The sequence below is a fragment of the Candoia aspera genome, chromosome 1 (genome assembly GCF_035149785.1).
Source record: "Candoia aspera isolate rCanAsp1 chromosome 1, rCanAsp1.hap2, whole genome shotgun sequence".
NCBI classification, from domain to species: Eukaryota; Metazoa; Chordata; class Lepidosauria; order Squamata; family Boidae; genus Candoia; species Candoia aspera.
Genome location: NC_086153.1, coordinates 65,334,183 through 65,359,344, shown reverse-complemented (window position 1 = coordinate 65,359,344; position 25,162 = coordinate 65,334,183). Strand labels below are relative to the sequence as shown.

Below are 25,162 nucleotides of genomic sequence, written 5' to 3'. Positions count from 1 at the left end.
GGTGGGGGATGGTTTTGGGATGATTCAAGCGCTTCCTCTTTTTCCTGACCTTTTATTCTTTTTTCTTCGCGCTGTTTGGAGATAGCAGCCAATGGGCTTGCTTTCTCTAACAGGAGGCGGAGCTCAGGTGGTAATGAGAGCAATGGGGAATGGCTGTAAATACTCAGGCTGTAAATTCGCTCGTTTACCCCCCATTCACCTCCTGTTGTACAGCCCAGTTCCTAACAGGCCACGGACTGGTACCGGTCCACGGCCCGGGGGTTGGGGACCCCTGGTTTAAAGGACTGAAATTTACATTATATAAGAGAAGAGAGAATTTTTATAAAATGATGTACCAGTGGTATATGACTCCAGAAAAACTGTCTAGAAGATATAAAAGTACTTTAAATTTATGTTGGAAATGTGGACAACATGAAGGGTCATTTTATCAAGTCTAGTGGACTTGTAAAAAAGCCAGAAATTTCTGGGTTCAAATACAAAGAATTTTAAAGATCAATATTCAACTGAAACCAGAACTTTTCTTGCTGGGATTAATGGACAATCAATTAGAAAAAAGCCATGGAAGATTATTTTTATGTATGATTACTGCTGCGAGACTATTATATGCACAAAAATGGAAAGATTCTAAAATACCCACAACGGAGGAATGGTTGGTGAAGATAACAGAACTAGTAGAGATGGCAAAATTAACTTGTTTGATTAGAGAAAGGTCACCAACTACATTTATCAGTGACTGGAAACCCTTTATGGACTTTTTTGCTGAAAAAAGAGAAAAATGACTTGTGATTTATGGGTTTGAAGAGTAGAAAGGGTAGCTTTTGGAAAGAAGGAAATTATGATGTAACCTTAGACAGAAAGGGTAAAATATAAATGCATTTATAACTGCTGTCAAAAAAATCGGAAGCCCCTCCCTCCCTCTCTATCTCTATCTCCTTATTCACTATTCTTTGTTTTTTCTAATATTTGTATTGTTTTTATCTTGTTAAAAATTCTTCAATAAAATATTAAAGCACATAAAAGCAGTCAATAACACATAACTGAAAGGAGGATGATAAAATCCTCATCTATAATGTAACTCTATAATACAAGTTAGTCCTATTTTCAATATATAACATCTATTAGTTAGTAGTTGTAACCACACCAATACTGTAAAGTGTGGAGAAAGTTAGAGGGCAGAAGCTCAAGATGTCTACAAAATATTCTAGGAACAGGTAAGGGAGAAGAGGAAAAGAAGAAACAGCAATGGTAAGAGAGTGCCAATTGACAACTTTAGTTTTCCAAAAGTGTTATCCTATCCATATTGGGGTAAAAATACTACAGGCACTGATGAATTTACTGGAAGAATTTATTTTAATTTCTTAAATTAAACTAATCTTAAAATTAATTAAATTCAGTTAGTATGATAGCTCATAACATATAATGGAAAATAATTTTTCCATCTTTGTCATTTTAAAAATTACAGTTTGGTGGCAACTTTCGTTAAGGGCTCCTCAAGAAGTTCCCTTTGAAAGTTTTTTTTTCCTGTCAATCTACCTGGGCTCCCGAATTCCATGACCCTCCCTTCTGTGGCTCCAAATCAAAACTAATTCTCTTCTTCATTCTATTTTGTTTTTACCACTTCCTTACCATTTCCTCCATTATGCTTATTAGACAGATAATAAGATAATTAGACAGACACACAGACATACTGCATCAACATTTTTTTGAAGATTTTCAGCAAATTAAAGTATTCTAAGAATAATGAAAATGATCCTACAAATATCCTCCCCACAACCCCTGGCCCAATGTTTAATACATACTAGTATCTATACTGGACTCCAAGGTAAGAATGCGTTGTCTTGTTTCCATATTAAAAATGCTTGTATACCCATTGTTAAATGATGCTACCATGAGGCTTGGGTCACTGCTCACTAGATCCACAGACGAAGGAATTCCCATTTCTACAAAAAAGAACATCCAGAGTACAAAACAAGTTTAAACAATTACCCTGAAGTTACAACCTGAAATAGCTGCATTTACTTTAGCATAAGTATTCAACTAATAATAACTTAAATACTACCTGAGAAGTTATCATACATAAGAAATATGGTTTCTTAAATGCATAATCAACAAATGTATGAGATGTTGGAATAGCAGAAATCTATTTCAACAGTGAATCATTCAAATCTTAATTAAGCTTTTATAGATATCTGTCTTTATCTTTAATTCAAGATTTACCAAACCAGAGCAACATCAGAACAAAAAAGCATAAAAGATATTCAATGACAAGTTGATGGAAATACAAAGGTGCTTTAGATGGAATCGGCACAAAAATGAGTTTAGCTATGTCACTCTTTCTACAAGGAGAATCCGACCAACAGCTAAAGTGATAACATGGTTATAGGGAAGAAAACAGACATCCTAAAAAATCAGATAAAAATATATTATGGGAAAATATGGAATGAGCCAAAATAATATTTTTTAAAAAATGAACATGCACTATAATGTTGTTTTTTGATATAAATACTCCAGTGATGAAGCCATCTGTATAGGCCTCAAATTATAGTATTTAGTCCACAGAATGACAGAACTACCTTAAGGTAAGTATTTGAATACTGCACATTTAGAGATAATAATTTCTTTCTCCAGCAGCGACTATATTACTCTGGCATACAAGTGCACACACTTTCTCCAGTTTGGAGTCTTATACTATATTTGATAGGAACAGATTGTCTTATCATCAAATACAAGGCTACATCTGCCTTCCTGTGAGCAAACCTATGCAAAAGGAGTTTCCTTTTCTTTCTTCCCTCCCACAATGCCCACCACCTTACATCATGCATCCAGATCCTGTGGCAGATACATGGAATAATGATTGGGTGAATGGCAGAGGGAGAATTCTATCCACTAGTGTTATTCATTCCAAAGACTGGCAGAATACATAACTGAATATAATCTACAAATTGCTATTATATTTCAATCTCCAGCTGTATGTAGAATATTAAAAAACATCTCTAAGATGTATGCTTTAAAAAAAATGAGTGAACATCCTCTACTAGTAGTTCCTATTAAAAATAACTGATCATATGCAAACACACATTCAAAACAAACCAATACTTTATATTCTGATCATTAAGAAGTATAAACTTAGCAAATAATGAAATATAACACTATATAAAGCAATAATACAGTATCTAATAGCATGCTTCCCAACGCAGCTTCAGTGCAGTGATGCTGGGAATCCATTACTACTATATAATGGAATGCTAAACTCAACCCATTCTATTAAATTGTATAATCTTATCAGATATGTATATAAATTAGAAAGAAATACAATGCATTCTGAAAAACAGAAGACGGTCCAATACCTTGATTATCATTAAATATATTTAAAGCGGGAGAGATCTCCAAAGCCTTCCATAAACGTATGGTGCCATCTGCTGAACAGGAGAGCAAGCGCTGGTGTGTTCCACTATAAACCAAACCCCATACTGCATCTGAGTGGCCCACAAATGCACCTCTTAAGATAGAAGGATCTGTAAACAAACCATACATTTCAAGATGATAGTTTTTAAAAAATATTTTCACAGAGTTTGTAGGTTTTATTAAATTAAAACATTAGTATTTTTTTAAAAGATCTATCTTAATTTTTTTCATAATACCAATTGGTGAATCATCTTTTTTTCCAATCAAGAGATTTTGTGTTTATTCTAAGTCTTCATCTTTATATAGGATTATTTTATAATCAACCTAAGATTGCTCCTGAGAGGTCATATCTCACAGAACCTGTTTCCTAGGCTTTCATATCACCAGGTTCTTATAAATATAGAAGAATATATATATTATATATAAAATACACCTCACTGTATTATTTTTTCTTGATTTCATGTTGAACTCTAGTGCACTGAATGTTACACATTTCCTTTAAACATGCAAAAATGAAAGCCAACAAATAAGAATCACTAACCATATGAATCATAAGGGTCAATATTTGGATTTGTAGTATTCCAACTCTGGATGAGGCCATCAGTGCCTCCACTGTAACACTGCTCACCACTGTTACTCATTACTACACAAAGCACTGGACTGCTGTAAGAGGAAGTATGTCATAACAGTATTGTATTATTGATTTTTTTCCCTAATGACAGATTGTCATCCAACACTAACAACTCTATGTAATAATTTACATACATGCAGTAGAAATCATAGATGACCAGATGATTTTTCCCTTGGAAATGAAAAGGTAGTGTGCAGCATCCCTCAGTAAACACAGTAGGGATAAATCTCCTAAGCATGCTCCCAAAATCTATTTCTTTGTCACTGTTGGGAGAAAACTTTAAGACCTCCTAACAAGAAATAATTACCTCTGTATTCTGAAGAGCCCAGAGATAGAAGCAATAGCAGCAAGAGAAACCAATGCAATTGTTCAGCTGATTGTACCGCCAATACACTGTGAGAGTTTTTAGTTACCACAAGCAAATAAGATATGTTCAGAAGCATTCAATGTGTGGTGAGCTAAGCTTCAATCATAAAATGAAGCAATAGCTCACCACTGTTTCATGGTTTCCATCATCCCTCAGTTCTCTTATAAGAGAAGCTGCAGTGCTACATTTGTGACAACAAAATTAGATTCTTTCTTTTCCTCCACCTTTACTTACTTATGTGCTCTGAAAGTATATATAGGTTCAACATCAAGTGAGGTGCTCCTAAACAAAAATAAAAGTAAGTGCGTAAGAACAACCCTGCAAAATCATGTCAATAATCATTTTAGTCCAGCATTTTGTTTCTCATAATAATCCACCTGATGCAGCTGGAGAATCTGCAAGCAGAAGACAGAGACATGCCCCTCCCCCACTACTGTTTTTATGCTACTGGTATTCAGATGTATAAGTGAATCTTCAAGAACAGTAACACTGAAGATACTGTTCTCCATGAACTTATCCAACCCTTTTTTAAAGTCACCCAATTTAGTAGTCATCACCATTTTCTGAAGTAATGAATTCCTCAAGTTAAAAATTGTGCTGCATGGAGTGGCTTTATTTTGGCTATTTTCTTTTTTATTGGATGGCCCCTACTATGACAAAGGGAGAAAACTATCTATGTGACCCCTTCTTCCACGCCATGCAAGGATTTTATATGCCCTGGTCATGTCCCCAATGGGTTGCCTTTTTTCCAAGCTAAACAGTCCCAAATATTCTAGCCTTTTCTCATACAGAGGTTGTTTGAGCCTCTTGATCATTTTGGTTTCTTTCTTCTGCATTTTTTTCAGTTCTATTATATCCTTTTCCAAATGCAACAACTAGAACTGTATACAGTATTCCAGATACAAACATATCATAAATTTATGATGCTGGCATTTTTGTTTTCAATCTTCTCCTAATAATCCATTGCATGCAATCTGTGTTCTTCACAGTTGCTGTATACCAAGTTAACATTGTCACTAGACTATCCACTAGGACCAGATATTTTTTTGGGTTAGTTATAGGATGCTCAGATCCCATCAGTATATAAGTGAACTCAGGATTTTTTGCTCACATGAGCATGACTGTACACTTATTTAAATGTGTATCAAACAACCACTGCAATGGTGTCTGCAAGAGAAACTGTATAATATTACTATTCTACCCTCTTTCTCCAATAATAAACTTTCTTTATTTCCCAGTTCTCTTTGTGAATGCTAGGAGCTTTCTATTTGCACACAAACAACTTTGCACCTAACATTACATTAACAGATAATTACTGTAATGATGTAATTACTAATAATTACATTATTTTCATGGAAGATAAATCAGGTCTAAAACATTTTTGCTATTATATTTCTTCAACATACAACCTAGTTATGTATCTATTTCAGCCATCATCTTACTTTTTTGCTGGAGAAGTTTTTTGCAAATTCCACATTTTTAATGTATGGTCTTCTGAAGCTGTAATTAACACTGGTTCAACTGGATGGAAAGCCAGGCTCCTTATTCCATCAAAATGGCTCCTTAAAGTAAACTTGGGATTCCAAGTCTTCCTCAGAGCATCTTTATTGTTTGCTATCTATTGTAACAAGAACAAAAACTAGAACTCTGACAGGCGGATGGGAATATACTAATACAATTATATTCATCACTTGACAGAGGATATACTTCACTGTCCTGTTATCAAATGCTTAGTAAGGACTTTCTGCAGCAAAATGTGAGAAGTTAAACTGCTACTGTTTTTTCAGATCAGATACAAATTTCTGTATTAAAGTAACACATTAAAAACATTTCAACAGCCAATCAGTAATGTATACTTATACTGTAATCTACGAAACAGCACTGGATATAACCTGAAAAGAAATGTGCTCTCTCTCTATACCTGTACTCAGCATGGCTTTTAATAGTTTGAAGGGTTTAGATATAATGTCAAACTCTGTAATTCTCCTCATTTCATTGGCTCTTCCTTCACAGCCATTTCTCTTTGTTTTAAATGCTTATATTTGCTGCATTCTTTTAAGATCTCTCACTCTATGGCAGACCTCAAAATAACAGACCTTGGAAAAACAGAACTTAGCACCATCATTGAGCAATACATCAAATGGTTTCAGGCAATCTCAGAAGGTCTCAACAAACACAATGGGTTTTTAACACATTACTATTGTTAACTACTGGTAATCTGTCCCACGTACAACCTATATCTGCATAAGGAACCTATTTTCCCCTCCCTGCCTCACCCTAATGTAAATCCTATGTTGGTCTAGTCACTCTATACAGTACTGTACATCTGTTGAATTGAGTTGCAGCTCAAGAAAGATTATACCTTTGAATAACATTTGTTAGTTGGAAAAGGTGCTACTGTACCAGACACTTTCTGATTAAAAGCTTCTCTGTGTCATTAAAGAGTATTACCAGTATTCAAAACTAAAATAATTGCAACATTAATAGATCAGTGCTTACATCATATGTCAGTGAATCTGCTTCATTGGCTACTGTAAGGCCTGCCAATTCCCCAAGGCCAAGCTCACTTTCAAGGGCCTCATCTGCTCCCATAATGAAAGATTTCCCAGAGGAAGGAGGGAATGTTAAAGCTTCTACTAAAAGACAGAACACACATAAATGCAAAATATGTAATACGTTCCATGAAGACAACTTCATTTAGTAGTATCATTTCAAAAAACCAAAACAAAACAAAAACCGGGACTTCCAGGGAAGAAATGGTGAACTGAAGACGGCTCTGCGAAAACTGGAACTAATAAACATGGCAGAATGACAAGCGGGTGAGTAGACCAACTCTTCGTAATTCCTTTCCGGATAAGGAGAGGACTTGAGATTGCCCACAAGTGCTCCATACAGTTGCTCCTTGTGAGGAAATCGCAAGACAGTGGTTTCTGGAGGGTTTAGAGCTCTGGGAGATGAGGGAATAGCCATCTTGCTCAAACCACGGTCGGCACCTTTAAGGACACTGGGTTCACATACTTCCTTTTTCTAATGACTTTCTGAAATTGCTTGTTAACTGCTTTTTAGCTATTAGGAACCTTTGGATCAACAAGTTTGAAAACATTTGTTGTATTTTAAGAGAAGGTGATAAGTTACTAAAACTGTTTATACTTGTGATGAAGGGGGAAGTCATTTCTTTATATATTTCTTTTTTCTTTATTATAGTCTTATTTTTCATTTTTTATTTTTTTCTCTATTTTTTCTTTTCTACACTTTGTATTTTTTCTCTTTATTCTTTTAATTTGTATTAGTTTTCATCTTTGCAATTGTAATTTTTAATAACATTACTATAAAAAAACAAAAAGCAAAATGAAATTTATCCTTATAAAACACTGGAAGAATTTTACAATTACTGAACACAAGTTCTTAGATACAAACCCTTGAAAGTTATATCTCATGGAGAAGTTTCAAAACTTTGGCTACAAAAGGAGGAATACTGTATGACTGGTTGCAAAAATATTAATGCAAGGTATATTTATTTATGTTATTTAAAGAACTGGTATGGCCACCTATCTCACATAGTGACCCTAGGCAGCTCAAATCTCAGGTAGGAAACTATTCCAAAGGGCTGGGGCATCTACAGAAAAGCCACATCTCTGAGGTCCTATCAGATGACAGCATTTAAGGGAAGGGAGCTGGAGCATGCCTAACCTATCTGACCTACTGGGAAAGGCAGACTCCCCCAGGGAGAGGCAGTCCTGCAAATAACCTGGCCCTGTGCCATGCAGAGCTTTAAAGGTGATAACCAGCACCTGAACTGCACCCTTTATGCCCTATAGTTTTTATTTGATTCTTATAGTATGTACCATTCCCATTACCACAAGATGAAATGGCAAGATACAATCTTGGATCAGTTCACTTCACATTTCTTATTCTTAGTTTCTCATTTGCTTAATTTTATCACTGTAATATTCTCCCAGAATGATTTTTTTAATGACTTACTGATGGCCAATAAACCTAGTATTAGAGATACTTGTTCTAATAATTCTTAGCAAGCCATGTATGTTCAGTATGTTTCTAGTACCTCAGGATATTTTTCATAAATCATAAATAGCTTTCATTAACAAAAAAAATCTCAAGACCCCCTATACAAGTACATGTAAACCTTCCTATTCAAATTATGCTATAGTACAACTTTCCCTAATCCAGTATCTTAGCAGCTGAATTTCTAGTAACAATGGGGTAGTAGATTCATGGAGCTAGAGGACACCAACATGACAAAGGTTGATTAGCTAGCATTATTTTCACATATTATCTTTTATTTCTTAGCTTGCTGAGTTTTAGCACCAGGTTAGAACAATTCTTTTTATCCTTGCTTTTAATGTACAAGTATGACCAATATGCTTTTATTGCTGCTTCAGAATTACAAAATTCCTGTTTGATTCAATGTAAACTTTGGTTTGTGGGTTTCCATTTTATCTTTCCATTTTAAATTTGAAAATCATAATGTTTGTTAAATTGAAAGATGGGATATAAAGTGCTGCCAAATTAATGTGTTGTCTTTGAAAATCTATCTTTATGCAGGTGGATTGTAGAATTTTGTGCGCTCAGAATGTATTATATAAGTTATTTATATTTATTTACATATATCTCTCTATATGAAGCCAGCAGCAGATGATGTAGTCACAGTAAGACAAACACATGACTAAGTATGTTATTTGAAGGAAGTATCCACACAATAACTTTAGTGGAAATTCTAGTTTCAGTGAAATCAGGGCTAATTCAATAACCGACATTACCAATTACCAAGAACTGCTAGAAAACAATGGGTGCAATGGGTATCTTACTAGATACAGAACTATCACAGGAACACTTTACTACAGACCATCTGTGCTGTGAGTTCCCCATCTCAAAATTAGTTATGTGAACAGAAAATACTGAAGAAAGTACTACCAAGGATAGAAAAGTTGTTATAAACTAAGGCTGTAATTTTGTGCAATTATTTAGTTAGATAAGATTCTTTAAAATCGCATCTAATTAACTAAAATTGGTCCTTTGAATATTGGGTAATACACTGGGATACATTTAAAATGAAAAAAAAAAAACCTTCAAGCATATATTTATTTGTCGTATTTACATTCATAAATAAAAATTATGGGCTTATACTAAAGCTACTTAAAACAACTTTTATTAATTAATACAGTTTATTAAATTTTAAAACAATAGTTTTACTTTAATAAAATGTTAGTAGTTACAAATGCTAAGATTTTTTTTAAAAGTCAGCCCTAATCTAAACTTGTACATATATTCTACATATACCTCCATACTTCTTACCTTCGTCTGTTCGATTGATCTCTTGCTCAATAAGCCGTGAAGTACTGGGTCGGGTGGGAGGTATAACCGAAGGCTGCAATGCAGGGAGATCATCAACATCTCTCAAATTAGCAAGCATATCTTGCAGTTTTGACCTGTTGGGTCCTGGCCAAAACAAAAAACAAAAAGAAGTGCAAAGGTTGTGTCAGCATTAGAAGTAGCACTGCCCAGTTGTTCCAGCACTAATGACAATGGGTGCTATCTTGAGCAAAGAAAAACATGAATGTGATTCAAGTAGAGAGGACTAGCTTCAGCAACAACTAAGCTAAATGCATGAAATGAAGTGCTGAGGAGAGATAATAATGAAAACTAAGATGTGCATACACACACACACGCATTTTTGTTCACTTTGTGAACTTGCATGAAAATGTAAAATAAAACCAAGTGAAAGCAAATGATAAAACAAAAAGTTTTCTGAATATTAAAATACTTGTGATTTTTTTTTTTGCACAAGTTTTGAAAATTTCCCCAAATGGGGTAGGACTGCAGCTTTATCAGTTGTGCCACAATCTTTCAAAAGTGATTTGCTTAAAACAAAAAGAAACAAAAAACAAAATCAAGCAAGAATAACTGTTTTTGCTCTTCCTGAAACTACATGTGGTGAAGACCCCATGCCTTTCTCAACACTTACCTGTATTTTGCTCCATCATTTTCCCACATCCCTGTTTTGACTGTTTTATAAAGGACTGAGGCTGAAACATATCTTCGGTAGTTTTTCCTGTTGTAAGTTTAATTAAGAATGGGAAAATATCTTACCCATAGTCCATAACTGTTTTTCCTAATCTAGTAAATACAGCTATTGTTAGTAGCTAAAAGCATTCCAACACAAATCTGAATGTAATGTTGCTCACAAAGCCTTGCAACAATAGCCTTGCCAAATCTTAGAAGTATCCTTATACCAATTATTTGACCCATTATTATTGATGAAACTCTTAAACGGTAATAGTACTATGAATATTCGCTTCGCTCATACATAATTTAATTCAAGTTTAAAGTCTGCAAATATATAATATATAAAATTTGACAATCATCATTGATCAGATCAAAATTAGATCTAGTTTTACACCTGAACATTCAGGTCCCCCCAGCTCAGAATTTGATTTTTAACTTCTCATCAGTTTGATAGAAGTTCATTAGAGTTTTAAGTTAATGTAACTTACACAAAATTAATTTCCTTTTCAGGATCATTTTGTCCTGAGCAGATGCTTAATTTCTGTAATGGCAAAAAGCTACTTGACTTCACACAACTTATTTTTTTATCAGCCAAATTTTGTTTGGAGGAGATGGAAGAAGCCATAATTCTTGCCCATCATTATCTCTAAGGCTCCAAAAGACAGATGCTGTGAGTTTCATAAATGATTGGGTTCAACATAGTTTACCAAAGAATTTCTAGTCACATGCGCCAAACTCTCTACCTTACACAAGGACTGAATGTAATACATTACATCATTAATTTGCATATTAAGTTACATGCCCAATCTTTTTGTTAAGTGTGCCAAAACAATAAATCCTGCAAAATAGCTTCCTATTTATCAAGCTTAACATAGTTCATCTACTAGGTGACAGAGGCTGCAATACTGGTGAGTTGACAGATAAGGAGCAAAAATAGTTATCTGTGTCTATGACTGAATAGCAGAAGCCAGCACAAAGAGCATGTTTATGTAACTGGGGAGTTATTCTCTCAACTAAGATGCCTATCTGGCATTTCTACAGGATACAACTCATGCTGCTCAGGAAGTGTTCTCCAAAACTCTGAAGAGAGCATTCAAGAGAAGAAGGACTGGAAAAGAAATACAAGTTGCACGTGCTGCCTTCTACTTGTGCAACTAGTATTGGCAACTCATCTTGAAAAGTAAACTTTTAGAAAGCTACAATATACGCTAACAATCAGCAAGATGAGTTATCTACAGTAAGCCATGCCCTATTCTACGACTGATGTAACTCCAGCTGTCTGTGTTACTCGAGACATGAATACTTAAAAGCTTGACATTCACACTGTATGTATTTACAAGTCACAACACTTACTCATCTTATTCTGATTCCCAAATCATGGACTATAAGAAAGAAGAGGGATAGTGCAAGAGTGCACCAAAATCTAACATTAAGGGAGCTAGCAAACAATTTTCATTGCTCAATCCATTAACTGAGGCTAATAATGGGATAAGAATTGAATACCCATTTTAAAGTAGGCATTGCTTAGTTTCTGAGTTGGCGTGGATCATATAAGCCTCCATACTTAAAGCAAAAAAGGGATATAAAAGCCTGGAGAAGTTGGGCAAACGTCCAAGTTCTGCTGCTGATGTTATGTGCACAGTGTTTTGACACAATGGCATGCTAGAGGATAGGACTGCTACAGGTCCTACAAGTTATTTATGTGCAGTCCCAAACTAGTGAACAGGCCTTATTCCCCTTTCCCGTTAAATAATTCAAATGGCAGAATACAAGGAACTGACTAGGTGATTACCATTCCACAAAGCATGCTCTCTCAAAAGACTCCGGAAGATACATGTTTCTCTGCTTAAGAAATGCCTCCAAATGACTTCAGGGGCAAATATAGGCAACTTGCTAGTTATCACATCTGAGAGACTTTACTCGTTCCTCACGGTCACCTTATTCATTGGTTTGTAGATATGAACAAGTATGAACAAGTATGCAGTTTCTGACCAATACCACAGCAAGTATTTTTCATCAAATTCCAGTGTCTAGTGTGCCTTTTGCCATTATATTACTTATCTTTTAATACCAAATGTTTTTGCACTGCTTCATATTAATACAGTGATCCAATTACATTATTAGCTATTCTTTTTAATTCCATGATAGTAAGAGAGCTAACACTACAAGCCACAGCAGAGACTTTAGAAAAATGCTAAAAATTAGCAATTAGTACATAATAATGTACCTAACAATTGGAAATATGCTAATTCTTTAAATCAGTGTTGCAAACATATCAATAATTTAAATTAAGCATCTTGTAAACCTCAATGATACCCTTCAATTATTATGTAAGCTTTTCTATTATTCCTATATGCATTTACAAATACAATTTCTGTATATGGAATTTAAATCTGTAACTTCCATATTAAACATGGAAAGGGTAGTACTGTATATTCGGAGAACTTCTGCATGATGGATTTATATTTTGAGAAATGGAAAACAGCATGATGCACAGGGCTAGAAATTAAATTTCAAAAACTGATCCAATTGTTTGCCTGGTTTATAAATACCACCCAACTGAATTCAGTTATTAAATCAAGACTAATTTTGCTAAAAGTCTAATAAGTTATTTTTTTCCCATTTCGAGCCCTGCATTCAAGTAATGAGAACAGCATGACCTACATGAAGCAAACATTAAAATACAAACAAGGGTAGAAATTAATTCATTGACTTTCACTCTTGTTAAGGATATTTCCAGTCCAAAAATTCTCTAATTCTTTACATACTGATTTCGCTTACCATTTGTGTTGTTCCTTTTTGACTGCAATACTCCCAGTACTTTAGGGTGTTTTGCTTTGAAACAAAGTATCAGACACTCCACACTCCCCTCTATATACATACTTAAAGCACTAGTATGCAGAAATGGCAAGAAAAACAGGGAAGGTAAGGAATGTACTTTTATAATATCCAGTAAACCAGTTGACTTTAGGTATGGGTAATTACAACTAGGCTGTCGCAAGACAATTAGCAGGTGAAAGAAATCAGCTCTGAAATTCAAAGGGCTATCTTCAGGTTAATCAAAGATGATTTTTTATATATGATCACATATGACTTTTGATTTCAAAGGTATTTTGCCACATATTACTGGGACTGCTCTTCAAAAAAATGGGAAATCCAAGCCATCAGTGACATACAGAAATTGCCAAATGGCTCATTGGGACTTGGTCATGTTATAGGCAAATATACAGTAAATCAGTTCATATACACAGAGAAAAGATTAATTCCCACTTATTGCCATATTATCTTTGAAATCAAAATCCCAGAAATGCAGATAAGGAGAGATGACATGATGCTATTTATACTGCAATAATTCTCCCACATAAACATTGCCTGGTTTGGACAAAACCTAGCAAGATGTGTTTTAGAGTTCTCAAAAAATCATTTAAACATCATTTGCACATTACTTTATCAAAGTACATAAAATTAGTATTATCAACATGTTTAGATTTTAAGTAGAATTAATTTCCACCCCTGGTAGCTGTAAACTGGAAAGCAGTCAGGAGCAGCAAAGTAAAAGAATAAGTAGTTTGAGGAAAACATTGAAATAAAGATAGCACTGGTGAAGTGAAAGAGGCAGGATTTGTGAATCTACGGTGCAATGTTTTCCACTTACTCTTCACCCCCTTTTTCCCCTTGCGCTCCTTTTTGTATTGTTCCTTCAGTTTGGTTATTACTCCCTGGTCCACATTCCAGGCTTCAGGCATGAGACACTTGTCTTCCTTTTCTAGACAAAGTAAAACAAATGAAACATCCTTTTTTGTGTTATTTAATTTTTTAAAAAATGTTTTATTTTTGGACTGATGGCAGCAGCTCGTGATCAGTGCAATTTTTACATCAATGATGTTTTATTTATTTATTCAATTCATATGGCCACCCATCTCAAATACATGACTCTGGGTGGTTAACGGTGCTTAAAGCAAGATAAAAAAGTATAATAAAATTATAAACGACATGAATAGCAGCTGAAAAAATCCATCAACAGTTAAAGTAACTATGATACAGGCTCAGCCACATATTCAGGGCCCCAGGCTCGATGACAAAATCAGGTCTTCAAGGCCTTATGAAAGGTTAGCAGGGTCGGGGTGAATCTGAGCTCCAGGGGAATACTGTTCAAGAGGGCAGGCCCTGCAACAGAAAAGGCCCTCTTCTTGGATCCTGTCAGATGACATTCCGTAACAGACAGGACCAGGAGCACATCTATCCTGCCAGATCTAACAGGGTGGGTAGATACAACCGGGAAGAGATGGTCTTGCAAGTGACCTGGCCCCAAGCCATGAAGGTCTTTAAAGGTAACTACCAGCACCTTCAAGTTAAATCCAGAAGCATATTGTCAACTAGTGTGGCTCGTGGAGCAGTGGCATCACATGTGCCAAACAACAGGCACCCATAATTGCCCACGCAACTGCATTTTTCACCAGCTGAAGCTTCCAAACACTCTTAACGGGCAGCCCCGTGTAGAGCACATTCTCGTAGTTCAATCAGGAAGTGACCAAGGCACAAGTGACCATGAGGCCCTTCCTGGTCCAAGAGTAGGGCAACTGGCAGACAAAATGCTGCCACTGAAGGTCAAATTAAACTTGATGGTCTTGTGTTTCTTCTCATATTCAATCTTGTTCACAAAGAAAGTGTTCTAACCGAACAAGGAGCTATAAACTTAATCTCTGACCACCTCTTCTCTGCTTCTTAGAATTACAGATATAGTATAATCATCTTTGGTCTGATCCAGGCTGATGTTTTACTTGTTCAGAAGTTTTTAGAAAAACAAACCTGGAGCTGGTGTTAATTTTTATTCTGGTCAGAATGATTTTTTTTAAAATTTTGATTGTAATAATTTCAAGCACATGATATTTTAAGTTCTGTTTGTGTATCTGAACACCTTGTCAGATCTCTCTTCTATTATACAAGTCTTCACAAAACGAAGCTAAAATTTAAAGTGAGAAAAGGGTGCACCATTGCATTAACAATATAAAGAACAAATCTAAGCATTTTTTCCGGTTTGTGATTAGGAAATATATTTCATTTTTAGTTTACATATTGTAAGATACAACACAAGAAACATGCCACACAACTGCTTTCTGAAATTGTTCTGAATTACATATTAATCAGACCTATAGAACATTTTTCCTTCCAATTTCTCTATTCATTTATAGTACAAGGTAAAATTATTGCAATATATCTTTCCACAAACCACACTATACACTATATCTAAGCTTCAGGCTGCATGTAATGGCAATTTCTTTGAACAGTTATATTACTAAAACAAAATGCCTGAATGAGCTTTAGCTAAGAACTGTATTACCTTATGGTAAGCAAAGACATTTTAATACTTGAACTGGAACATGCCAGTTGACTTGGGGATTTGCTAAAACCATTTAGAATATTGGACAAATATCTATGTAGATTGCAATTCTGCAAACATACTTAATAATCTCAAGATTCCACAACAGTGTTCAAGCAGTTGTTTACAAGCAAGAAGGGAATTGACCATTCACTATCAAAAGTCTCAATTATACCTTCCTGGAGCATGCATTAGATTTCCTCTTCTGCCTGCTGGTGGATATTGTTAGGATCTGAAATTACGGTATAGGGTTCTTAACTTATGATCCAGTGGGAAACCAAATTTGAACAATTCACCATCCCAGAAATGTTCTAAGCTCAAATCAGCACTGAGTTTTGTGCAGTAAGCCTCCACCCCGAAAAACAGGATTAAGAACCTATTCCAGGAATGATATAGTTTCATACAGCCTGGTACAGTTGTAACATAGATCAGTTTAAAACATTACTAAGTGAAACAGAAGAAGTCATAGTTTTCTACCAAACAAACTGGAGGATCTCACAAAACTGGCTTTAGGCAGGGGGTCTGACATGTTCAGCCTTAAAGTCATAATCATAATCTCATCTGACTACTTTGCTGTTAAGCAGACTAATATTTAAAACTGTTTTGCTCTATGCCCTCACCCAAAAGTATGTATAACATTACATTACATTAAAGAAATGCAATGAATTCAAACTATTAAAAAGTAGGTAACAGTAAGTTCAATATTTTTAGATATAAAATTAAGAAAAAGCTCAAGGCTTATGGATCTCCAGAATTAAAATAACATCTCCCTCAGGATGCTTCTCCAGTCCCAGGGTAAGTTACTGTATTTATGCTATTTTCTTTATTTTCTTACCCCAGTCTGTACCATCTCCTGAACTTCTGGATTCCCCATCTCCTTCATCAGATGTAGCTAGGAAATCAAACTCCTTCAGAGCTTCTTCAGTATCTCTGTCTTCATTGTTGTCAGGCAGCACTCTTTTTCTCACAATCTATGAGAGACAGAAATTTTAATTTCCTATATGCTATTTTTCTCATTTTTGCACCTTTTTTAAACACATAATTTTACATGTAAAAAACAGAGATACATAATTCATTTTTAGTAGCAGGTAGTGAAATATGAATTAGTTAGCAAGTCAAATATTAGCTAATACTTGACCTAAGATTTACACCATGCTTTGAATAGGTTCTTAAGTATTATAATCTATATTTATATCATATAAATTTAGGGATACCAATGAGCCCATAAGTAATTCCCATAGTGCCCATCAGACTCCCCGAGTTATCTGGCATGGCAAAATGAAGTGCCAACCTCTAACACAATTTCTCTTAATTAGAAAGCTTATGGTGCCAGAGGTATTCTTAGAAAATATAAAGAACGGCTAACCAAAATCCATACCTTTATTTGAAAATATGTCTACTTGCCTACAAAAAAGACAAAGACAGTCTGAGAGTTGCAGGGATCACCCTAGGATCTGGAGGGGATGATGAGGAATCACCTCACCAGTTTGCCTTCTGACTGCCATGTTCCTAAGCAGCCATTTGGGGAACAGTTAAGCCTCTCATAACCACCACCATTTGGGTGAGTACCCACAACAGAATCTTAAAAAGTATGCTTTGGTTGGGACCCCTTTTTGTGACCTCAAAACTCACAAGGAAGCCAGTTAGGCTTCTAACTCCCATATAAAATTCAGTATAACTGAATAGCCGGTTTTCTTCTTCCTAAGATGTCTCACTGCATATCTATCCCAAAAACACCCATAAAACAACCTATTTAGACTGGAAAACCCATTATTGAAGGGATTATTTGGACTGCTATACACAAGCATTTTCACTGATCAGCTTGCAAGTGTTTTACAATTAAAGTTTGTGTATTTTGAATATGCACATATGTATGTATGTATATATATGTGTATGTATGTGTATGTATATGTATATATATATTATTTACATTTTATGTTGCTATTTTAAAGTTCAAAATTGCTAATTTTAATCTGTTTCTGCTGCTGCTGTTGTATATGTGTAGCTTGAGCTAGCCCCTTAGCATATTTTGATCTAATATTGTCTTTTAGCCAAAATTATGTACTTTTCCTGATTGCCCTGATGTTGTCAATTTGGTTTTGGATGTTTTGGATATTTGAATACTAATTTCCCTGTGCTGGTTAATGGCCACAATAAAGATTGTTACTGAATAAGTGTGTTTTGAATGATCAAGTGCCCTGGTACAAGCTTCGTTTTACTATTTTGTTTTCAGCCCACCGTTGATGTGTCCGTGATTGTTCGCTCTCTTCCATCAATATCTTCATCTTCATCTTCATCACTAAATTCTGCAGCAGCATTTTCAAGGAATTTAAATGTTTCTAGCAGAGAGGCAGAATCTGTCAAATCTGGTTTCCTAGATAAAAATTAAAACAGCAACACAAATCCTTTTATCTGAGTGCTTCTTTTCACTGAGCTTTATAAAGTCCAACATACATAAAAAATTTCACCATTCTTTGCTGGTCTACATATTTAAAAGTAGAAAACATAGATATAGTAATATTAGAAGAGTTTAGAACTTACCTTTGGTAGGATCTAAAGATTCTTGATTTCAAGCTTACCATTACCAAGTGGACGGGAAGGCTATTTTTGCTCATTTTCTCCTTCACCTTGAAATCAATCTCAGAGGTTTGAAGGACCTCCAGAACCATGTGGGAAGTGGCACAAGCAGCCACAAGGACAAGGGAAAACCAGAAATTATCCAGTTCAACAGCTCTACCCCAGGCCCTTCCATCCATCTCTAGATCCTTATTTTTACCATGCTTTACTCATTACAATCTGATAACAATTGTGAAAATGAAGATGGCATAAAAGAGAAAATATACAGAGACATGGCTGCTAATGATAGCACTTCTGAAAATGAACATACATGAAATTGTAACAGTGCTTCTATCACTAAACAGGAAAGCTCAAAATGTTCACTTTTGTATCTGATAACTTTTTATCTTAAGATTAATCAAGAAAATATTTGATGTTTAAAGCTACAGATTTTTCTAGATTATTTGAGCTTGTTTAAAGACAGAAATAACTAAACTGGGTTTCATTCTTCTGTGTACACAATGAAGGGCACTTGGGGGGAAAAAGAAAATAATTGAAGCTATGACAACCACAATTCTCCCAATACTTAAATTTACTGAAAGAAATCCCTCCCACCATGCTTTATTTTCACACCTAGGACCTATAACATGCATGACCCAGTTAGTTCTTTTTTTGAAAAGCACATACTACACAATTAATTGAAATAACTCAGAGTCAGCTTTACACATATTACAGATCATTTTGCTGGATCCAGAGTTTCAGTAATTTTATTCTTGGAGCATATACAGAATCTATAAGCCTATTACCATTAATTTTTTGATTCACCTTATTAGATAGTATTAACTTATACTCAACCTAGATAGATAGATAGATAGATAGATAGATAGATAGATAGATAGATAGATAGATAGATAGATAGATATTAGAGGTCATGAAGCTAAGCAAATGTTTTAATATGAAGCATTAACTCTAGAAAAGCATTAACACCATATCAAAAAAGGTTACTTTGAAATACTTAAGTTCGAAACATAAGCAAAGCTACCATTTCTAAAATCTTTCCATTTGTAAATCACATTATCAAGATAGGAACAGGATTTCAATGCAATACATGTTTATTCATAAGTGAGCCTTGCCAAATTCAGGGTAACTTATTCCCAAGTAAAAGCTTTTATGATTGCAATCCAACTGTTACAAGACACAGTTATAAAAATTGATTAACTGGTGCCATATTGTACAAACATCAGAAAATGTAGGCCAACCCCACTTTTCCCAACCTGATTCCTTCTCAGTGCTTGGGACTACAGTTCCCAAAATGCCCAGCCACGATGAACAGATTCTAAATTATTTTATAAAACTTGCCCAAGAAATTATGCAAACTGAACTGAAAATATATGCATAATTATTTTTTAAATGCAGTTGTCAGCCTAGGTCATCATAAGTATCATAACATACTGTATATTGAATGATACAATCAAAAATCAATACAGTAAAACAGAGGTTCTCAAACTATTTGGTTCATGGCACTCTCAGCATCTGTTATTTTTTTATGACACCCTAGGCCAAAACTGTGATCTACCATGAGGTAGCAGTTTGCATGGTGTCTGACAGATGGCAAGAATTGCTGTGTTTCGCTCAAAAATTTAAAATATCCTGTGGCATCCCTGAGTTCACTGTGGTGCCCCAGGGTGCTGTGGCACACAGTTTGGGAACCGCAGCAGTAAAATCAAAGAAGATGTCATCAAATTTAAAAGAAAGAACCATATAATACACGCACAAACTGACACGTATTCTGTGAAGAATAACTACATATATCTTTCACAGAACCTATTTTCAGTTCAGCTTTTGTGAACTAGTATCAGCTAAAAGTTGGATTTCAGTTCTACAGTTTATTTTCTCTGCAAATCAGTGGTTGGATGAAGTTTTGAAGATGGCAGGAAGAGCAAAAGCAATAGAACCTAACCCTAAACTAATCTTCCTCAACCTAGAGCTCTGCCCTAAGCCTTCAGGAAAGGCACAAATGGGGGGGGGGTTGTTTAAAAATAAATATTAAAATTAAACATTATGTTTGTTTTCCATAATGAAAACCAGCTTAAGTTGTTATAGATAGTACTTCAGTATACACGCTTAAACTGTGGTGGATTTCAGTAATGCTGCTGGTTCTCAGGAAAGGGGGAGCACATTCCAATGAGGGCAAGATAAAAGGAGACACAGTCCAGAATTGGAATGTGGGAAAGCTAAGAGGCTCGGAATAGCCCCGCCCTAGAGCCTTCCCAGGTTATTTCCCCTTAGGTTGGGTAGAGTAGCTTTAGTCTGGCAAGATTCTGTCTATATGGTGTAAGCAAATAAAGAACTGAAGTTTGGCTGGACTGATTCTCTGAAGTTCTTGGGCTGGGCCTGACATAAATATAGCCCTACAGATTTCCAGTTAGGGGTTTTAAAAAAGTTTCTTATACATTTAAACTGTGTTGAGCCAATTTTATGGCATTTGTTTCAATGGGTGTGCCTAAAACATGTTTCAGCATATTTCTGGAACTGGCTTCATGATGCTGTCAAATGTGCTATCATAAAAGGCCAACCCGTCTGAAGCAAAGAATGGTGGGGATTATAATCCCAGGAACAAGACATATTGGAAAGATGGAAGAAGGATTTGAATTTTATGAATGCTAACTAGTGTTCTCATTGCAGAAAGGGCATTTCTACTTTCTCTTTCCTGTAAAGCCTCTGTTTCTGTTCCTGAGCATGAAGATATCTTTCATAACATCTGATGCACTGCAGGAGGCTGAAGGTGTAGGAAGATGATCAGTGGAAATCCAAGTCTCTTCTTTGGGTTAGTGCAAGTTTATTCTGTTCAGGCAAGCCACAGGCTGCGAACAGTAAGAACTAACAAGAAAGAATACATGTTGGAACTGGCTTGTTATTCAGAAGCAAAGTTCCATCTAGCACAGCAAGTGCAAGTTTTAAAAAAAACACTTCTACATTCTTCACAAGTCTTTATATCAGCTCATCTGTACATGAATCCTTCTGTAGGGATGATATTTGAAATTGAAGTTAAGGCAGTGAATTATGAACCTATGCCATAAAAAATACGTCAATATGGGACATATTTTATTTTTTGCATTTTTAACAAAATAAAAAGATATTAAATGAAAGTAAGTTTTCAGTCAATATTGCCTAACAAAAAACAGATTTACAATGATATCCCTTGTAAGTCAATCTTAAAAATCAGAATGTTTGACAAGTTTTGGGGTTTATTATATATTATATATCCAGTATTAAATAATGCAGACCTAAATATTAGTTACTCAATTTGCAAAAGGAAAACTAACATTAAAATAAAGAAGCAGAGATTAAATGAGAACACTGGTATACCATGCAAGGCTATACCAAAAATAAGGCATTTTTATTTGTTTGTTTTTCTTCTATCAAAAAATGTTAATGACAAGATGCATCCTTCATATTCACAGCAAACACTGGAAATGCTAGATATTAATATTAAAGTTAATTATTTAGTATCCCCTGTGGACTTCATTCATGCTTAGATGTGGTACTTATCTTTTATAAAAGAAGTCTGCTGATCTGAAGAAGTGCAACATTTCTTTCATTAAACATTATGAAACATGAGTGAGTAGGATTATATCTGTCAAACTATCAAAATAATGTTTCCATGGATGGACTTGAAATCTTCCAGGATGCATCCCAACTCATACGATGTTCTTGAGTATAAAAGTTTCACTGGGATCTGTACATTAGCAAACATATTAGCTTGCGTAAAAAATACCATGGACAGAATGATTGACTCTTCCTTAAGGTAGCATTATGCCAATTTTACATCACTCTGGGGAACAGTAGATACAAAATTTGCTCTTAAAAGGTGTTTCCTTGTCCTAAGTCTGCTTCATTTGCTGATTTATAACTATTTTGGTAACAATAAATAAAAGTACACTCCCACCGATTAAGTTGTCCTAGATTAGTAAAGAACTCAAAAAATGCAGAGTCCATGAATTAAGTCTTCCTACAAGTAATTCGTAATTTATCTCCTTCCAATTTCCATCCATAACAGGTTCTAAATTATTCAATAGAAGCTAATTACTACCTTACACTGTACCAATATGCTAAATTGCTGTAATGACATCTGGGAAGGTCAAAAGTGATCATTGCTGGGTCTCCTGACTTTTCTCTCACAGAGACTATGCTAGGCATATCACAGGATGTAAGTCTTTCAAGACTAGCGTAATATTGGTTAGAGGAAGAAGTCAAAGATCAAACTGTTTTTTTTCTTTCAATGTAGTAATTACATAGCTCACGAGAAATAGAAACAGGGAGAGAGAAAGCCTATTTCTTCCTTTAAAAACCAGCATCCACGCTCTGTCATACTGGTATAATATAGATCACTACATTTTTAATACATAGTACAATTAAAGTACAATTTCTACTATTTCCCATTGTTAAGAACACTTACCCAATCATCACTTTTTGTTTAATCTCAACATCAGTGCCATTCACAATTGATTCTTGGATTTTGTCAGTTTCCCTCTCTGGACCATCACCTGAGAGACCCAGCAACGTTCGTACCCGTTTTGACTTCACATCCAGGATTGTGTCAGTATATCCCACCTCTTGCAGGTATCTGTATGAACAATAACATGGCAGTTATTCAGGAGCTATCAAACGTGTTGATCATTTGAATCAATCTACCCAGAACTGATCAACAATTTAAGTGGTAAGAGGAATAATGTGGCTTTTGCAGACACAACAGGCTTACAAATCATCTTGTACCAGCTGCAGAGGGGATGTCTCCTGCAGTACCAGCCTCTACAATTCCCATGAAAAGTAGAGAGCTTTTCTATCCATGCATACACAATTATTCATTATGTCAGCCAAGAAGAAAAATTCCTCACACAACTTCAGCTATATTCTTTTATAAAGGGGGAACTGAGGAAACCAGCAATAATTGCCTCCTCTCTTCGTCTTTCCCCCAGTGAAAACTTGTGAGGAAGATACTGAATCCAGAGCAGTGACTTTTATAAACCAAACATTACAAGAGACAAAATCAAAACAAGGTCTTAAAAACAAACTGTATAAGCAATTTTATTATAAAAACTGTCCATTTTACCACAGTGAAATAGCTTTTGCAAGTTAAAGAAAAGAAGAACAAATAGCACTCCATTACTTTTAATCATTATGGCTACCAGAACAGAAAGAAAGCAGATACTAGTATTTTGCTTGTTCCCACCTCATTATGAAACCATTATTAAGTTTATTATTCTTTGACAACTTACTGTCTGAGTAACTGTCGCCCTTGTTTCCATATTAACTGACTGTTAGGTTGTGACTGAACCTCAGTTTCATTTCCTTCATCTGAAAGACAGAGACAAGAATAAAATTAGTATAACAACATTAGAAGAGTCAGTTTTACCCACATTTATCTTCTAGCAGTGATTAAATGTTTTCAACCTATTTAAATAACAGTGAAACAAAATGAAGGATATTGTATTGAAATTTTAAATAATATAAAATACATTGGATATTATTCTATGGTTACTCCCAAACACATATTTCTGCAGAAAATTTAGTACACTATAGAGCATATTTAAGTTAGGAAATGAAAATAATTATAGCAACCTAATTATGTACACAGAATATCACTGAATTCCTACAACTTCAAATAGAAAGAAGCATTTAGATTAATAGCACTGGAGGGAAGATGTATTATGATCACTGCAGACAGTGTTTTTCTAATTTAAAATGAGTTTCCTAGGAAGTGAAGTCAGTTTCAAATTGAATTTGAACCCCAGAAATCCATCCATTGCAATTATCCCAGCTCTTCAATGCAATAAATTCTCAATCCCATATTGCTTCCATTGCTTTTAATATCTGCTTTTCCCAGATATTTATTAAATATTAAGTAGCAGAAATTTGACCTAAAAATTCCACATAAAAGGTTCATGCATAGGTTTTGTCCAGATGTTATTCCTGATACACTAAGTTAATTATTTTTCTGACTATCTACAACAAAAAATGAGAAGCAGCCTACCAAGTAATTTAACCATACGATCACTCATTATTATTGTTATGCTGCAAATATAGGCACAGTTGAGACAAAATTAGTATCAAGGTTTGAAAACTATGTTATAGGACTGGCTGTGGTGGCAGATTAAGTTTCATTTTAAGTAAGCATAGGAGGAAGAATCTGCATGTGAAAAGGAACAGCATGTGCTCTCTTATGAGCCCTAAACATTGGTTCATGCTAAGCTATTCCAGGCCAGCATACTTTACAAAATGATACCTTTGTCTTCTCTCCAGTCTTAACTGTTTTCCTTTATACAAATTAATTCTTACCAGAATCATAATTTGGTGGCTTCATATCTCCCTGATTCAGCTCTGTACCATATTTTAACTTGTGGTATTTAGCTCTATAAAGAAAAAAGGAATCAATTAGAGTGTAAAAGTGTCACTGTCCTCTTTCTGAAGCAGACCACAAACCTACTTATTCCCACAAAAGTAGATTTCTTCAAAATGTTCTTTTATTAAAAAAAATATGGACTTTACACATAAAGTATATAAATTACTAATGTGGACAAATTAATTTCATGCAGCCAGTTTTACTAAAAATGCCAGCTTGATTGACAAAGTTGTAACCAAAAGACCTGAAAAATCCAATTCAGTTACGCTTAAGTCTGCAAATACTGTATGCACAGAAAAATTAAGAATCGCTGCCAAACTGAGACATAAACATAAACGAGGTTGCTATGAAAAGCACTCTTTCTACAAGAAAGCTCTAGCCTTAAAATAACCACAT

The 25,162-nt window shown here is 34.9% G+C and overlaps 1 protein-coding gene across 3 annotated transcripts in view; it reads right to left on the bottom strand.

The window, feature by feature from the left end:
* The window catches only part of STRN (striatin), a 46,779-nt gene that overhangs the window by 6,005 nt on the left and 15,612 nt on the right, over positions 1 to 25,162 (bottom strand). Inside the window, exons 3-16 of one of the 3 annotated variants that reach the window (XM_063305738.1) lie at positions 24,703 to 24,776; positions 23,643 to 23,721; positions 22,823 to 22,990; positions 18,046 to 18,181; positions 16,643 to 16,778; positions 14,083 to 14,193; positions 10,387 to 10,473; positions 9,717 to 9,860; positions 6,903 to 7,039; positions 5,846 to 6,021; positions 4,638 to 4,685; positions 3,947 to 4,068; positions 3,348 to 3,515; positions 1,800 to 1,940 (exon numbers count right to left, since the gene is read on the bottom strand). In XM_063305738.1, coding sequence (XP_063161808.1) covers positions 1,800 to 1,940; positions 3,348 to 3,515; positions 3,947 to 4,068; positions 4,638 to 4,685; positions 5,846 to 6,021; positions 6,903 to 7,039; positions 9,717 to 9,860; positions 10,387 to 10,473; positions 14,083 to 14,193; positions 16,643 to 16,778; positions 18,046 to 18,181; positions 22,823 to 22,990; positions 23,643 to 23,721; positions 24,703 to 24,776 — 1,727 coding nt within the window. The remainder of the gene's footprint in view (positions 1 to 1,799; positions 1,941 to 3,347; positions 3,516 to 3,946; positions 4,069 to 4,637; positions 4,686 to 5,845; positions 6,022 to 6,902; positions 7,040 to 9,716; positions 9,861 to 10,386; positions 10,474 to 14,082; positions 14,194 to 16,642; positions 16,779 to 18,045; positions 18,182 to 22,822; positions 22,991 to 23,642; positions 23,722 to 24,702; positions 24,777 to 25,162) is intronic. The other 2 variants (XM_063305747.1, XM_063305755.1) reach the window with 2 other exon arrangements.